The following is a 17,698-nucleotide window of genomic DNA, read 5'->3' on the forward strand; positions in this document are numbered from 1 at the left end:
TGTCTTCCTTGTCTTGACTAATTTTAGGTCCCTGGTAACTTTCACGTGTCAACACACAGTGCCACTGCACAGCCTCAGAATCCTGACATGACTCACATCATCCACAAGCTCTCATTTGGGGACAAGTTACAGGTGAGTTTGCTTCCCTGAAAATTCCCTGTCTCTAGGGGATTGAATGCAACTACAGTAACTTTGATACTGGATTGTTTGGTTTTATGGAAGGGCCACGTACAGTGTGGGGAGGACAAGAATGAGCTGCCTGGGTAGGCAAGCTCAGCCCTTGCATTCGTGCAGTATGCATTCAGTCCAGAAGACTTTGCTAACTTTACATGCCATTACTTCAGGGAGGAAAAGTGTTCATCATAGAGTAACTTTGCTTTCTCCATCTGAAACTGAGAGTGCCTTTGGAAAACTGTGGTTATGTTCCTGCTAGGAGCGACTCTGTAAAATACCATGCAGTACTGTTTTTAATATTAATTTAGGAAGTGTATCTTGACCTCCTTTGCAGAGTAGCACAGAGTATACTGAGGGAAGATGTGTGCTCTCTGCTGTCTTACCATAGCACCAGTCAAGTTCTTCTTAATGTACGTCACCGTACTTCTATAGCAGACACCTATTAGTCAAATTTGTTCTGTGAAACACAAGCCAGACTTGTGTTTCACCTGTTCACTGTTGGGAAGCAGCTGAATGCGTGCACTTGCCCTGTGGATAGAGTTTCACCAGGTGTTGCAAGTTATGTAATAATTCCTGATTTCTCAATGAGGACAGATTACAGCACTTCTCTAGCCTACTTCCAAGGAGTCCATCACAGGTGGGAGTTGTGTATGTGCACACCCAGTTTGCGACTCACCCAAAACATTGCTTACCCATAGTCTCTCTGTAATCTTCTTTCCTCAGCACAGACGTCTCATTAGTCTGCTTCTTGTACACCCACTTCCAAAACCCTTTTTCATGCTAACAAGTCTAAGCATTGCTTTGTAGTCTTCTGACTCTGCTCCCGGCTTCTTTTAGGAAATATCTTGTGTGGGAACGCTGAAATATTAGCATATAAATAAGCTTGGCTTAATGTCTGTAAAGCACTGAGATTATGAGAAATATTAGGTAAGTGCTAATAGGCAGTTCTGCAGTTTGTGTGGGAAATCAACGCTACAAGGCACTGTTCCCATTGTTCTATCATGGAGCTGCATAGCCCAATTCATGGTATAGCTTTAATTCTCAGTGCTGAAAATAAGTATCACTGAGATTAGAAACTTGGACGGTTGGGGGAAAGGAGCAAGTGTCTTCCATGCTGGTAGTGAGAAACCTGTTCAGCAGATGTGTAGTTGACTCATGATTTGGACAAGCTCTGATTAGTTTTTTCAAAGCCCAGAATAACTACTCATTGTCTAGCATGTAGGTGCTGCTGATCCTGTAGGCAAACATAAGTTTAACAGTACAAATTAAAGAAGGCTGTGTTCACTAAACAGGTGCTATCAAGACTCAGCAAGCAGTGTAGAGAGCCAGCAAGTATGGAGAGCTTTAAAGCTATGTAGATACATCTTTAAATATTTAGCTGTGTCTCCACCTGCTTTGATGTAATACATGCTCATATTCCTTAGAGGGAGTAAGGAGCTTGCCTCATTTGCTTGGGCCAAGTGCTGAGACCTCGTTTTTTGTAGGATGGTGCTTGCTCTGCCAGAAGTATCCACTAAGGTGCATAAGGAACAGTCAGTTTGAAATAAAGATTCAAATCTTGTCTGGCATTGAATGAGCTTCAGTTCTTCATAATAGCTAATGTATAATAGTGGCAGTGTTGATTTTTTCCTAATGTAAACAAAGACCAGAAGGTTATTGCATGACAGGTAACCAAGCAAAGAAATGTGTAAAGTAGGAGGTTCCTTCCAACCCCTGTGATTCTGTGGAACTGTAAAATTCTCTTGAGTGCTAGATTTCTGCATTGAAAAATAGTAGTTTTTAACCTTTGCAAAAGGTCTTTCCTTTATAGTTGTACAGTTGCAAGTGATTTTAGCCTGCTCTTGGACTCAGTCTGATTAGTCAAGCTGTGTATCTTTGAATGCCTTTGTAGAAGGCCTAGGGTGCTGAAGGGCCTAGCAAGTATCTTGTGGAGGTCTGTCTTGAGGGAGGACCAAGCGTTGGCTTTAGTGAACAGCTGATTCACTTCCTTTGCTTCCAATATCTCTGCTCAAAGCACTGGATTTGGCCTCAGTTCTACAGTACAGTCCTGAGAACGCCTGGCTATACACCCTTGATTGTTTTCTTTTGCAAAGCAATTTTGTTACTGTGGCCAAAGTTTTATTGCTTCTTGAAGTCCCTCCAGGTACTTAACGAGGTACAAACAAGTTAGTGTTCCCCCAAGGAATGCACCTGTGCACTTTGTAGCACAGCGATTAATTAGCAATCTATGTCAGCAAGTACTTTAATGAGAATCCAGAATATTCCACAAGGAAAATCATGGTAAAACGTCAGGCTGGGAGTTATAGATGCTGTCTGTGCTGCAAAGGCAGAAGAGGCAGGTGCAGCAAAGGACCTGATGGCAGTGGTGGCAGTGTCTGTGTGGAAGCCCTGTAACTTGGAGCTTTGCAAACTTGTTCAGAGAGACAACAGAGCGAACAGCTCTTACATGTATACAGAAGTATGGATGCTGGGGAGCCAGGAACTAAAACATGAGCCCAAATATGCAGATACTTCACAGGACAGACAAAGTTGTTTACTGAGCAGCAACTCAAATATTTACTGTTAGAGCGTTTTAAGGGAACATTAACATCTCAGGCTCAGGTATGCAGTAAGCTACTTACTTCTCAGCAGCACTGAGAGTGGAACTTAATACTGTAGCCCAGTCTGGTGACTTGTCTTTCTTTGTAAGCTTTTTTGCTGACACTGTGTATGTACAATAATCAAGTAAAGAATATATCATCTGCAGTTATAGTTCGGAGATTGTTACTGTTGTGTAAAATATTGGAAATCCCTGCGGAGTGGGAGATGCTGTAGGAGGTTCTGCTGATGCTTTTTCTCTGTGCCTTGCAACCTTGCAAGTTGAACTTGCTATTAGTTTTGTGTCTTTAGTTTTCTGTCTGGGAAACTAGGTCAATTGCTTCCTCCAAACCATCACCTACTCCATTGCATTCAGAACAGTAAAATAGCCATTAGGATCAGAGAAATATATTCACATGTTGTTAGTTGTTAAGAGGACCTGGGAAGGAAATCCTTATGCATTGTCCTGTTGGTGAGTTTTATGGCATCACAACTCACACATTCATGACCAAATACTTCTTCTGAATGTTTCTTCCCTATTTTCTGGTTTAAGGACAGGAATCTCTAGGTTGTGGATGTATATGTCCTTTCTCTGTAGCTTACTGTACTTTTTGTGAAAGATGCAACATCTGATCTACAGCTCTTGCTGTGGGGTTTTTGTTGTGAAGAGAGTTCACAAATTGATTATTCTGTTGGTTGACGTTAGATTCCAGATGAACAGAGTATGTAGAAGGTATGGAGTGGAAATCCTGCTATTCTGGGCAAATAGATACTCGCGTGCCTGGGACCAGCTGCAGGAAAAGCTGAATGGATGGCCGTGTTGGCATGTGACCTTCTCATCTCCAAGGGCATACTGTGCATGGTGTGAGGGCAGGGCTGATGTGTAAAGCTGTGGAAGCCAAACTGCTCTGACACGAGCTACCTTTGCATGAAAACTCAAGAGTTTATCCTGAATCTGATTCCCATTTATTTCCCTTCAGCCTGATAGATAAATTTCACAGTTAGCTATGCAAAGCTCTTAAGTAATATCTCTCAGTGAAGTTTTCATAACTGGCCATTTCCAGCTGCAATTCCTTTAGCTTTGCAGTAGCTTTGAGGAGTTTCATCTTTTAAGACATTGTGAAATCAACTTTTTTCCTCTGGAACCAACCCTTGCTTGGCAGTCACTGAGAAATACTTCAAGTCATCTTCTACTGCATTGAGGCTTTGTTTTTGGAAAGGCTGAATCGAGCTGATCTCCTTGTAACAGGATAGGATAGGGAAGCAAAGGTCAAGACTGCCAAGTTAGAGCAGGGTTTCTTCACATGTCTTTCTTCTTTCCAGGTCCAGAATGTTCATGGTGCATTCAACGCCTTGGAGGGAGCAGACAAGCTCAGCTCAAATCGTATGTATTCTTGTTGATTACAGATCTTAGCTTCTCTCTTCAGGAGGTAAAACAAAGCTGGTCATGCAACACTGATGTATTCAGAAGTCCTTAATTTGCCTCTATAAACAAAATGGCCCAGGACTGTCACTTACATTTTCTCTAGTACTAGAAGAGAAGTCCTTTTGCAATCTGGTTATTTTCTCCAGTTTTAGTATAACCATCTGCTGTAGAATACAGATTTTTTTTTTTTAAATCCACAGTATATTCTTACAGGTCTCCTTTGCTCCAGCAACCACAACTAAAAGTTTTCCTTGTTCTTAAGTTGTAAGTTTGCTCATGGCTTAAGTTCTGCTCAGAAAATGGGAGATAGATTTTTTTTTTTCACTGCCCTTCTTCATGACCAGTAACAAAAAAAAGAAATTTCAAGTGCATGCTACAATTCAGCCTAGTTTTTCTCCTTAAACTCTTCAGGTTTCTACAGAATATAGGTCTTATCCATTTATTGGAACAAAATTTCTATGGCTGCTCCTGAAGCTAGACAGCATTTATTTTTTTTTCTCTTGTATGTCTTTGTGTTACACTTAACCAAAAGGATTCTGCACAAAAATAATTTAAATTCTGTTTCAAAACTGTTTCAGCAGATACAAAATAGAAAATAGCCCTAGCCATTTAAGTAATGAAAAAGGATTGAGTAGTTGTTAAACAGCTGTGGGAGGAGGGGAAAGAAAGAAGTAAAGTTGGATGCTCAGAAGAATTGGGACCATGCAAGTGTGGTGCCTCAGCACTTTCTGTCAGAAGCAGCTGAGTGAGTTGCAGTTCTAACCTGAGCTAGTGCTTGATCTCACCAGGACAGCTTTTTGTGGTGCCAATCATTTATAGTTACAAGCAGATAGGAATTTTCAAGTGACCCAAATGTACAAGATAAGCAGGAAGGAGATGCCTTGTCTGTCAGTTTACATGTTTTAGTTGATTTCCCATGTTTACTTTGGAATATTATGGAGGCTGTGATTCCTTTCTCTGAGTGCTGATTTATACTTTCCTTTTGTGACCACAGCTCTAGCCTCTCATGACTACATACTGAAGATAGTCCCAACAGTGTACGAAGACATGAGTGGCAAACAGCGATACTCCTACCAGTATACGGTCGCTAATAAGGTAAAGAAGCAGGTCTCAGAAAAACTCCTCATTGCAGCCCAGTGGATGCATGGAGGATCTTCATTCACCATTCTTCCTCCCTCTTACACATCTCCACAGCCACGTGCATTTGTTTGTAGGTGAGCAGTAGCCTCTGCTGGGAGGAGGAGGAACTGAAGCTCTTGAGAGCAGTGCTGGTGCTTACTAGGATTAGGATTGTGAGGACAAGTCAGAGCACATATTGGTCTTCTTTTGGAGTACAGTGTTGTTATTCCTGAATTTATCGTGTCAATTTAGCTAATGTAGATTTCTGTAATATGTGGAAGATTTGTATGTGCTGCAGTTCTTGTGATTTGAGTTAAGAGGGATTTGAATGGAAATTGGAATCCATCTGAAGGTACTTCCACATAGTTTTGTTAATAAAACAGTCTCAATTGTGATGGATGTGTCAGACAAATAAATTATCAAAACATATGGCACTGGAGCTGGCTTACAGAACTGCCAGTCAGTTTAGCTGACCAAGGAGGTAACTTTCTTAAGGATTTTTTATCTGTGGTATCTGCAGCACCAAATACGTAACACTTACTAGTAAACATCATCTACTTTATTAGTGGATTATGTTAGTTGTTGTAACTTTATAATTCTTGAATAAGTTTACAATAAACAGATATAAGTAAATTTCATAATAAAGTGTGTTGGAAGGCTGGAGGGAAAAGACCCTATTTAATTATTAAGGTAAAATTTCTCATTCAGTTAAAAACATTTTGCCATTCAGGTGCTAAGTGAAAGTCTAGAGTCTTTTTCTAGTGTCTATGACTACTAATGTGTCATAGCTGAGATTCAAGCACACGCTCTTATGGACTAGTTCTCAGATTAGTGTTCCTGTCTTGCAGCTTTGAGGTTTGCTGGTACAGTGTGTCCCAGTGATTTGGATGTCTCCCTGTTCAGTTTACGATATATTTTTTTCTGCTTAATGTCACTACTGCTGTTCTGATAAGACTCTTGTGACACAAGTTCTGAAAGCAATTTGGAGAATAGACAGCAGGAGCTCTTGACACTTCTGTGATTATGGTTGCAAGTTCAGCCAAGACTGACTCATTGCAGCAGAACTGTTGGTGGGGAAAAGGGGAGAGGAAAGAAAGATGAAGCCAGTTCTGTCAAAATGGAAGCATGGAAAAACAGTGCTACTTCTGCAGTTTCTCATTAAAAATAGAAATTCTCATATCACTGTGTTTAGTCTTTGACTCCCATACTTATTAGTGGGAAACAGAAATTGGAAGGCATTAGAACAATCTGCCATAGGTTGGCTTGTGTGATGAGATGAAGGAGGTGTGGCTGGCTTCTTTTCTCCCCCTTTACCTTCTAGGTCTTCTGCTTCCCCACTTACCCAAATAGGCACTATCTTAACCTACACTGCAGAATGTCTGCAGTAAGAGCCCTGAAAACACTCAAACTGGGCATTGCAGCACAGTTCTGCTGCTTTTATTTTCTTTGAGGGGAAAAAAAAGAGGACGAGGGAAATTTGGGAGTTACATATGACCAGTTAAGGTCGTTTCATTGATTCCCTCTGAGCTCGTGGAGAGTAAAGTTGTCTTTTTTGTATCATGCTCATGGGTGTTTTATTGCTTATTGTTTCTTCATCTTTTCAAAGTATATGAGCTTGTCTTTGCCTCTGCAGGAAGGAGAACTGAAACTGAAAAGGTCATCTGAGTTGGCAGTCCTGTCATAGGGATAAAAGAAGGGAAGAACAACTGGGTAAAGTTGCAGGGTGCGCTCTGCACGTGCTGCTGGCTCTGTGCTGACTCCTCAGCAGATTTTTTTTTCTTGTCTGTTGAAATCAATGCCCTAATCTTTGAAACTGAGAGCACAGGCAAAATATTAGCTCCGAAAGATGTGTCAATTGATGCTAAGCTGATGTTAGTGTTTGTTCTACATTAGCATTGCGCTCTGTGATTTAACAGGGTATTGATCCATTGCTGATACACTGCACTGTAGCAGTTATTACAGAAATAGAGTAAATGAGGTTATCACTGGAAATCTAAAGATGTCTGTCTTCAACCAACTTGCAATATTTTTGGGACCTTTTGACAGGTTTTTTTCTGTATATAGTAGCATTCTGGTTTTCAGCATGATTTTCAAATGTACGAAATGGGTCTTCAGAGGATTCATTTTAAATTGCTCTACATGATTCACACCGAGTGAGCAAAGCATTCACGTTCGTTTCAGTGTGCAGGGGTCTCACAGACAGGAATTGCTGATTGCTGTTCTGAGTGCACAGACAAGCAGGGATTTTCAGGTTGTTGTTAACTAAGTTCTGTTTGTTTGATGAATTTTTTTATGATTTACATACTGACAGTACAAAAACTTCATCTACAACCGTTTACAGTCTCCTTGTATTTAAGTAGAGCAGATCTACACTGGAGGAATCAGTGACAGGCTCTTTACTACTAAGCACCATGACTCTGTTCCCAGCTGTATCACAGTCAGAATATGAAGAAATTGCTTTCCCATTTGATAAGGATAGAGAAAAGAGTGTCATACCAGAGTTAATTGTTTACTTCTTCAGTTGATATTTAGTACAGAACAGTAAATTAGGGACCAGCCACTGTATGCAGAATGAGATTGTTTATGTTGTGTAATTTTTCTCTGCTTTCTTTTCTAGGAGTATGTAGCCTACAGTCACACTGGCCGCATTATCCCAGCTATCTGGTTTCGTTATGATTTGAGTCCCATCACGGTGAAATACACAGAGAGGCGACAGCCTTTGTACAGGTTTATCACATCGGTGAGTTACTCAAAGTCTGTGGTTCTTCTTTCTCCTGCCTGCTTTCCATTTCTCTTCCAAGCCTTACTTTCCCAGAAGAACTGAGTTTCTGCTTCAGGGCATTGTGACATGATTGAAATAAAACAGTACATCACCACGTCAGTGCTGTGAAGTGTAAGTGAGGTAACTGGCTGATCCTATACTCTGACAATTTGATTTAATAGGTAGGCACAAGAAGAAAGAAAATTATCCTATTCCAGAAGCTCCAAACTCTGTCTGGGTAGGTGAACACGATTGCAACATGCCAGAAACTTGGAACTAAACTAATGAGGTATGCAGTAAAGCAGGCTGCAATAAGCTGCCTCACTAATGATGAGGCCTAACTTGCAGAGAAGGCAGGGCAGTTGTTTAACTCAGTATGGCTGCTTGGTTTAATATGGGTATGCCTGTTCCAGGTATCTGCTCTTAGGCAGAAGTGGAGAAGAGCTACATCATAACATTTCAGAGGTGTTTTCCTACCAGCTGTGTTCTGATCCATTCAGATAACATTCTGCAGTACTGATCTTGGTTTCTGTAGCAAAGCTGTACTGCCCAAACTGCTAACTAGACAAAAAGTTATTTGAAGATCTTCCAGATATTTAAAAAATGTGTCCTGAGGATACTGGCTTAAAATATAAACTGTGGTCTCTTGTGCTAGTGAGGCATGGAAGAATGTAAAGTAGCTAATAAATTGGTTGGAATAAGACCTCAGATATTGATTTTTAAACAGTTTGACTCTGTTAATAGAAAGTAACATATAAACAGTATGGCTATGTTGCACTTAAGGATTTTGATTTTGCGGCTTTTGATGAACACTAAGTTCCTTTCACTCAACATCAGAGATGTGTGTGATCTCTGGGATATACAAAAACCAAGACAAAGAGGCTTAAAGCAAAACCCGTCACCTATTAAGACTTTGTCTCCTTAGCGTGTCTGCCTGGCTTCAAAACGTAATCTTAGAAAAGATCAAACATCAGCATTTTATGATATGGCATCTCATACTGCCTCTAATTCTTTTCCTAACAGTATACTCTCATAGGTTTCTCAAGCTTCTTGTTAGGGGTGGAAGTATGGAGGTGTTTTTAAGAGGAACAATGTTTAGATGTCACAAATAGCTGGCATTATTCTTTGTTGTGTCCACTGCTTGCATTGGATGCATATAGATGATGTCTTCATTGAAAGTGATGCTATGCTTCAGAATTCACATATGGGGTCCACAGGAGTGGCTTTTCTCACTGATTGCCACAGTGACCTTTGGATTTGATACCACCCTGCTAGAACTTTGCCCTGTCCAGTCTGTACAGTTTGGCAGTTGTGTGCTGCTGAAGAAGAGTTTTAGAATTGTCTGTTATCTACTTTGGTCTTAAATGGCTGTAATCTGAAGCAGCTCACTTGAGGCCATTCCAATGTAACATCATTCCTATGGAAACATATGGATGACAATATCTGCAGTAGCTGTTACACGGTGTGTTGTACACAGCTTTGCCAGGCCCCTTTCAGAGGTGGCTGACGTAGAGGCAGATCCTTGTTATTACAGATATGCTGTAGCATGGCTATCAGCGTGGCTCACCTGGTGCAGAAGATCTGCTCTTGCACTCATTTGGGTGGAAATGTTTTATACTAGGGCAGCCTTGGCTTGGTGCATATGCTGCACTTTAAGCTTTACAGTATTCAAGGTGGTACTGACAAGGCTGAAGGGAAGCAGGGTGGCAGGCGATTAACACACCTTTTGTCCTAGGTTTCCTTGCCCTGTTTTGATGACACGATGTACTCTATTGTCCTTTCCACTGCTCTAGCCCCTTCCTGTGTATCCAGTGTGGCCTTTTGCATCACAGTTGCTCTGGAGACCAGCTCATGACCAGCAGCAGAGACTGCAGCAACCTGGCCCAGGCAGAGATGTGCTGGGGCATCTGGAGTCATTGCTCAGTGGGGCCATGGGAACTCATAATCTATTTCTGAGCAGCAGCTGCTTAATTTAAAAAAGCACACAGACTTGGAGTGGGTGCTGTGGCATCTTTCACTGAACAGATTGTTTGCTAGGGAACCAGAGCAAATTGAAATTTGTTCTGGGGTGTGGGAGACTGCTGTGGGTTTAAAAGAAGCATTAACAGAGCTGAAAATGCAGTACATTGTGTGGCTGGCTGCCTGTCAGGTCAACAGCACTGATATTGGAGGGGCACTGAGAAAGGACAGTCCCATGTGGGGCAGTCAGGTGAGAGGTGTATTGACTGCTCAATAGAAAGCCAAAGGAGTTTCTGTTGCTGGGGAGATTATCTGATCCTCTTTGTTAGTCCTACATTTGCCTTCCAAAAAGATCAGTGTGTTGGTCCCTGGTCTTCTGTATTCCCAGCTGAACCACTGTGCTGTGTGTTTCAGCACTCAGACTCATGCCTGCTCCATGGTTTTTGTGATATGGAGAGTTATTTTCTATACCATGCTAGAGGTGTTTCCTGTGTAGGACAAAGGCAATGGTTTAGGATTTATTTTATTTTACATGCCAGGCTTGAAAAAAATTCAGTTCTAAGTAAGAATATTGCTTGTAAGTCAGTGTTACCACTGATGCACATGGTGAATTTGCAGTGGATCCCAGGGTTAACCACACACAGCTGATGCAGTGTTGAACACAGGAGTTTGAGCCTCTTAAACCATACTGCTTAAAATTAAGGTATTTCCCAGAAAGAGAAGTCATTCATAGATTTGTGGTTGAGGTTACGGAGAAAGGGAGGAAGTTTTGCTGCTGAAAATTTGTGCATTCATATAAATGGCCAAGCAGAAAGAAGGGTTTTATCACGAGGTCAGTGTAGAGGCTGGAAGGGGACAGCGGGCAGAAAATGAGACAAATTTCTGGTGAAACATTCAAAATTCAAAAGAAGAATAAAGATTTCTTCCTGATATGAGAGGAGCAGTCAGCCCGCTTGGTATGAAAGGAATTAAGCTGGAAATGATTGGAAAAAATGGTTGTGGGGAAAATTATTTCCACTGTGGGACTTGTTGCCAGCCGGTAGCACAGATTCAGTCCATGGAGTTTTTACAGCCAAGATAATGGTGTTCTACAAGATGTGCTGCAGGTCAGCCAAAAATCTCTGGGTAGAATTCTCCGGCTTACCATATTGGGAATTACCTGGTGCTCCTACAGGTCTCCTTTGATCTTTAAAATCATCTTCAGATTTTCAAACATCTTACGGGACGAGTTCCACAACCACGTACCCGACTTTTGCCCTTCTGTCGTCTGTCTTGCTGCATTTCCTCCTCCATACCCACTGGTGTCCTTCAGCCTGCACACCAGCCTCTATACAAAAGTAATAAAAAGCCTCCTGTGTATCCCACACTGCATGATCTCTCCATTCTGCAATTACATTTCTGTATTCCTTTTCCTTCTTCTTTTAATAGTTAGGCCTGAATCAAACTCATGGGGACAAACACACATCATTCCCAGTATAAAACTCCATTAAATATGAATAAGTGCAAGATGCCTGACTTCCTCCAGCACTGCATTCGGAAATGCGATGGTGCAGCTTCTGTGCTGACCTGGAGACCAACCCAGCACTGCCTGGTTTTGTCGCAACAGAGCCAAGCTGTGTGCGTGCTGGGAGGCAGGCTCCAAGCAAATGCCAGGTGTGTGTGACTCATAAACACTGTGCAGTACACAGCAGTACAGTGCAGATGAATATATATTTTTTCTGTTCCCCCCCCCTCTTGTAGTGCTGCACCGAAATCAGATTTTCCTACCATATGATGCAGAATCTTAGTGTTAGACAGTCTTTCTGTTTGCGGTGTAAATATTGCATCAGCTGAGCTGCCCAGAACTGAAATAACCCAACTCCATTGCTGTCATTTTCCCCCAAAAGTCACCCTGCATCATGCTGGGATGGGGGGGACAACAACAGCAGGCAGAGGGCAGCACGGAGGGCTTGTCCCCTAGAATTGCTAGCATTCCCTCGGGCTGGTGCTCTGGTTTCTGAAGCCTTTATCTTCTGGAATGCCAGCCTTCCTGCAGAAGTCATGTTTACCTTGCCTTGCTATCTCTGCTGCTTCTCCACATCTCACTGAACACAAATATTACGGTTACAGATATGCGTGTAAATGAGGGCTGCTGCATTTCTTGCAGCCTTCACTCAGCATTAATGACCTGTTTGTTCTATTGCCACTGCCATCTCCCTGCTGAACCCAATGCTCTTGCTCTTCTGTCACTTTTCTGTGTCACTTTGCTTGTGGGATTTAATGTTCTTGGGGACATGCAGTAGGTCCAGTGTGGCTTCACTTCCCCTCTGTGCTAGCTGCATTGAATTCCCCTGCTACTCTAGTTTACTAATCTGGGCTTCCTTGCTCTCCCTCTCAACTCCTGGATCACAGCAAGATCCCCTTTCCCGAGGCAGGCCCTTCTCAGGAGATAAGCTCTGTGTCTTGCCCTGCCCTCGGTGGCACAGTGTCTCTTGCTCTGAGAGCCACCTAATCCTACACAATGAATTACGTGTGAAAGACCAAATTCAAAGAGCAGCACAATTATGAAGGCAAAAATGTGGGCGTTATGAAATGCCAGGTCTTGTGTAATTACCACTTGGCTGTTAAATGTTATTAGGTTACATTACTCTGTATCATACTTTCCATGTGAGCATAGCCTTGTTCAGTGCACGCAGTGGGGCAGCACCCTGCAAGCAGCGTTTCTTCCCATCACACAGGGTTGTTAGTGACAGGTGCTTTGTGTTAACCTGGTCCAGCACACAAGCTGTGTGTATTCACAAGGACAGCTATCGTCGTAGTATCAAACACTTTAAAAGCATTTTCCTTCACAGTTTCCTTGGGAGGCAGCTTTGGCGTTGTCCTTATTTCATAACTAGAAGAATGGAAGCAGTGTGTTGTGAAGTCTGAAACTGGTGCCCTCTGGTTTGGGGTGCTCCAAGCAGAAGTACCTTTAGTTTGAAATGTCATACTTTGGTGTTTTTCTAGCATTTGAGAACTGACTTAAGCTGTTACGAAAATCAGGAGACTAGTTTTTTCCCTGTCTTCTTGAAAATGATTCTGTGTTTTTGCTGATATTTATGTATGTATATCTTTATAATGCTACCCAAGACATCTTGTATGGAAAACTTTGGCCCACAAACAGTTAAGTTGGCAGTGCTTTAGTAGCAGCACTTGTAATGGAAAGTGTTAGACAGGCTTAGCTGTAGGTGTCGTTGGTAGCTACACTTTTCTGTTAGTCACTATCCTTAACATGCTATTTAAATGTCTTTTGCCTGTCTGCAAATGCTGCATCTTGTGAAATAGGGAAAAGACTACAAGGCCATGATATTTATAATAGAAAACAGAAGTAGGAATACATGAGCAACACTGGACTTCTAGAAAGCACTGTTAGGTGGAGTTTAGAAAGGAACAGGGTTCATTCTGTACTCTCTTAGGAGTTGGGTTTTATGATTGGCTCAGGCTACAGTGATTCCAGATAGCACTAAGTTATTCCACTGTACAGAAGAGTTTTCCTGAATGAGTATCATGTAATTACAACCCCGGTACCATTACCCAATTCTTACTGTGCTTCCAAAAGACTCCCTACAGTAGGCAATATCTTTCCTCATTTTCAAGCTGCGTAAACGTTTGCCTCATCACTGACATTTGTTTCCTCTTTCGTACTTTTCAGATATGTGCCATCATTGGGGGAACATTTACTGTAGCTGGAATCCTGGACTCCTGCATTTTCACAGCATCAGAAGCCTGGAAGAAGATCCAGCTGGGGAAAATGCAGTAGCAGTGAAACTCTAAACTAGTCTTCAAGGACAGGAGCAAAGATTGAGAAACCTACCACTACCTGTTTTTGTCTTTATTTTCTATTTGATTGAATCAGTGCGTTTTTCTCTAATCAGGCTGTTCAGTGAAGACCTCTTCAACTAATCAAAGAAATCTCGATGCGTTTCAGAGCTCTGAGAGCAAAACAACAAAAATTAATGCAATCATGTCTTGGATTTTGATTCTGTACCCCCAGAAAGAGAAGTTGAAATGCCCTATATGAAATACACTGTCAGATCTAAGTAAGGATAGTAGCATCTTCTTGGGGAGGTTCCTATGGCAGTATACAAGCTAGGTAGTAGATTGCAAAGAGTTAAGCTGTCTTGTGGCACTTTTTGGAATTTGTTGGATTTGCATGATTAGACAATCAACTTACATATAAAGGAGAATTATACATTAGGAAGAAATTCCACCCTTGGTGCCAAAAGGTGATGTATCTGTTGGTGAGGAATGGAAAGTGTTAGTTCCCATAGCAGGCCTTAGAGACAGAGGGCAGAAATAACATCAAGAAATGTCTTGTGCTTTTATGGAAAGCTCTTTGGTTCAGATATGACCTTTTTACTGAAATGAACAAATTTGAGGAAGAAACCATCCCCCAGCTACCTTTTCCTGGATAATCTGTGGTCCAGGCAGAGGAGGGCCTTTTACTCTGGATGTAAAAGCGATTTAATTTCTTCCCAGAAACTGAATACCAGTCTTGTGTTTACAGGTGGCATGAAGTAAAAACCAAACTGAGCAACACAGTTTTATGTGGCCTTTGCTTTGAAAGGGAGTAGTTGTCTTTACAGTGTTAGCTTTTATTCCTTCTTCTGTTGGTTTTCTTCTTGTTTTTTTTTTATTTTAAACACAGACCACCCAGAAATCTGAACTGCATTCTGCATTATTATTATTGTTGTTGTTGTTATTATGAAAAGCAGTTTTCCATTCTGTGTGTTCAGAAAAAAAACGGTGCAGCCTTCTGGGTGAATGAGCACAGCTTACTGTCTTGCTTTGTGTGTGTATATTGAATACACCTGTACAACACAGAAGTCTGTCTGTTCATGGTTTAAGGTGCCTACCTGTTCTTTACAATTCAGCCAGGCATCTTTTCTGAGCCCTACACTGACACTGTTCACCCACAGGTACAGCAGTAGCGGGGCAGGCATTCCCACAAACACCCCTGCTAGTTGTTCTGTTCTATTCCTTAAAGTGGTACTGAACTTCCATGCCCATTTGTTCAGGCCTTGTCTTCTGAGCCCTCCAGTAACTTTAGGTGCAAGGGGAGAACGATTGCCAGGTGCGGCTTGCATGCAATGGTTGGTGTGAGTTCACTACAAAGTTGACCAATGGACCAGTGGTCCATTTTCCATAGCCTCCTAGGTGTTCCTTGGTTAGTAACTGTCTCTGCATGCTTTGTATGTGTCTGAGCTGAGGATACATGGATTTTTAAGCGTTCCAGAATGGATAAAAATCCTTAATCAGTGCTATAAAGTCTAAGACAGGTGCAGGATTTCTCTTGGGTAGTATCTACTGTCCATTGCCCTTTTCTGGAGGCAAAAGTATCCAAACATCATGTTGGAATAATATGAATCTTTGAATTATCAGTGTTAATGCTAGAGTCAGATGCATTTCAAAAGTATTCCTAATACGTGTCTGTTGAAATTGTCTCACTGCTTTGGAAGTAGGGAAGGTCTCCAGTTTTATCCACACACACACACGCCAAAAAAGAAAAATGAAAAGGCCAACAACCTCCCCCCCCACACACAGACACCCATTCTCTGCCCTGTAGTGACTTCTGACAAGTTACAGCATTGGAATATTCCCTGTTCTTATTATGGACTGATTGCTGTTCCTTTAGGTGTAAACTGGATTGTGTAACTTCCTGTATCTATTAATGTATGGATAGATTTTATACATTTTTTCCATTTACAAAAATCAACTTGAAAATGAGATGTTTGTCTTCATTTTGCTGTGCGCGTCCGTCTGTCCGTCAGCGGTCCCCACGAGGTGGCAGTGATGCCTGCCGGCAGCCTGGGGTTTTTCCATTGCAATTCTTGCTGCTGCCGCCTGAAGGATTTCCTCCAATCTACTGCCACCAACTGAAGCTTAAAGCAAAAATGTCCTCGTCTTTCCTTCTTGAATTTGCTGACTCTTTGCTCGTACCTTGTGAACCTGGTGGATTACAAGGGTGCAATTTTAATGTCTTGTTGAGGCATCTCTAGCACAGTTGTGCTCTTAGTTTTCTGACGTTTTTTCCCCTATTAGAATTTCCTCAGAACTAGCGAAGTTGGTTGCAATGCCTCTGTCTCTCATGCCCCCAGCGTGCTTTTTCTGCCCTCCTCCTCCTCTCTCAGGATGTAGTGCTGCCTTCTGTGCAGTTCAGGCCAGTTCCTTAAACCAGATCACTGAGATTGTTTGGCTTTTTTTGGAAATAACAGATGCATACTTCGGTGCACTTGCTTTCACTGCCAAAACGTCCACTGCAATAATGTAATAAATCACTTTTTTATTTTTGCTAAATGTGGAAATCAGATTGTACTCAAGTTCTGGCAAAAGAAACAGCCTGCACCTTAGTTCTCTGAGCCAGGGCAAAGCCTCTGAGTGCTGCCAAGCCAAGGCTGACTTTGAGGTCTGCTGTACGTTGCAGCACGCTTATCCCTCGCATGTAGCCAGCTGCATCACATCATGTTGCTGCACCATTTGTTTACAGAAGGATTCACTCTTAATCTCTCCAAATGTGAAGGCGAGGTGGTTCCTGCTGTACTGCCCCGTGCATATACGTGTCACTGCATTTCACTTCCAGTCTCAAACACGTTTTAGGGGCAAAATGAGCATAGGTACACTTTGAAACATCAATGCAAGCAAAAATGTTTTCAAGCCATAGTGAAAGGAAAACCATTTTTTGTAGGTGTTCATCCATATGCTTGGATTTGCTCCTTCAAATCAGTATTCTGACAGAAATATTTGTGGTTTTCTAGGAGAAATAACCCTGTAGGAAGTAAAATGTGTACAGCTTGTGTATATTCTGGTTTAAATAAACCTCTCTGAAGCTACGCTGCATCATGCAATGAGAACGTGCAGTATAGGATGCTTTGCAGCACTGGAGTTAGAATTGTAGCTCTGGGGAAGCTGCAGAGCTGTGCTTTGTAGGGTATAGGCACTGTGTGGGCTGCTGAGGAGCTTTTGGGGGAAAAAAAAAGAAATTGGATGAAAAGTTAAAAAAAAATGAGTGTGTGTTTGTGAATGTTTGATCTATCAAATATTTGCATTCAACTACTGCTCTGTAAAAAGCGAAATCTGCAGTGTAGATGGCAATGGTTAGAATTAATTTCCGGAATATTTCTTGTTTAAATTTGCTTTTTATTTGTGTGTTACGCAGAACTGTTGGAGCTGGAAATGTCTGCAGTGAGTATCTGCTTTAGAACAGCCGTTTGGAGGTTCAGCTGCAGGATGGCAGGGGGGTATTTCTCAACAGGCAGGGTTTGTTGTCCTGCCCTGTGTCAAGGCAGCGTGTAAAGCACAAATCTTGCATTTTTACAATGGAGTTTATTAAGGAGTTTTCACATCTCCCTTTTAATTTGCAACCTTATGTTAATAAACTATTAGCTTTTTTTTAGTTCTGTAATTAAAAATAAAACTCTTCTGTGTTTGGATTGGCTTCTTGTTGCACTGCCATTGCAAAATCAACGTAAAGGGTTTTTTTTTTGGTTTGTTCTTAATAATTATTTCAATGAACTGAGCGTTATCACACAATGAAATCACTTCAGGCCAGGTCACACTGCGGAAAGTTGCCACGAGGCTCTGTTGTAATCAGCACTGAGTCATGTCTGGACATCCAGTGCTGGGCTTGAACAGCACCGAGTGTCCTCACCTCCTCCTCGTTTGTT

At 41.8% G+C, this 17,698-nt stretch overlaps 1 protein-coding gene across 2 annotated transcripts in view; it reads left to right on the forward strand.

Annotated features, from left to right (window-relative positions):
• ERGIC1 (endoplasmic reticulum-golgi intermediate compartment 1) overlaps positions 1 to 17,464 on the forward strand; it is a 57,893-nt gene extending 40,429 nt beyond the window's left edge. For both annotated transcript variants that reach the window (XM_085236813.1, XM_085236814.1), the window contains 5 exons: positions 28 to 132; positions 4,075 to 4,135; positions 5,172 to 5,272; positions 7,914 to 8,036; positions 13,687 to 17,464. In XM_085236813.1, the coding sequence (XP_085092939.1) occupies positions 28 to 132; positions 4,075 to 4,135; positions 5,172 to 5,272; positions 7,914 to 8,036; positions 13,687 to 13,794 (498 nt within the window). In that variant the 3' untranslated portion in view covers positions 13,795 to 17,464. The remainder of the gene's footprint in view (positions 1 to 27; positions 133 to 4,074; positions 4,136 to 5,171; positions 5,273 to 7,913; positions 8,037 to 13,686) is intronic.
• Positions 17,465 to 17,698: the final 234 nt, after the last annotated feature.

Source organism: Meleagris gallopavo, chromosome 15 (assembly GCF_905368555.1).
Source record: "Meleagris gallopavo chromosome 15, MGAL_WU_HG_1.1, whole genome shotgun sequence".
Taxonomy (NCBI): domain Eukaryota; kingdom Metazoa; phylum Chordata; class Aves; order Galliformes; family Phasianidae; genus Meleagris; species Meleagris gallopavo.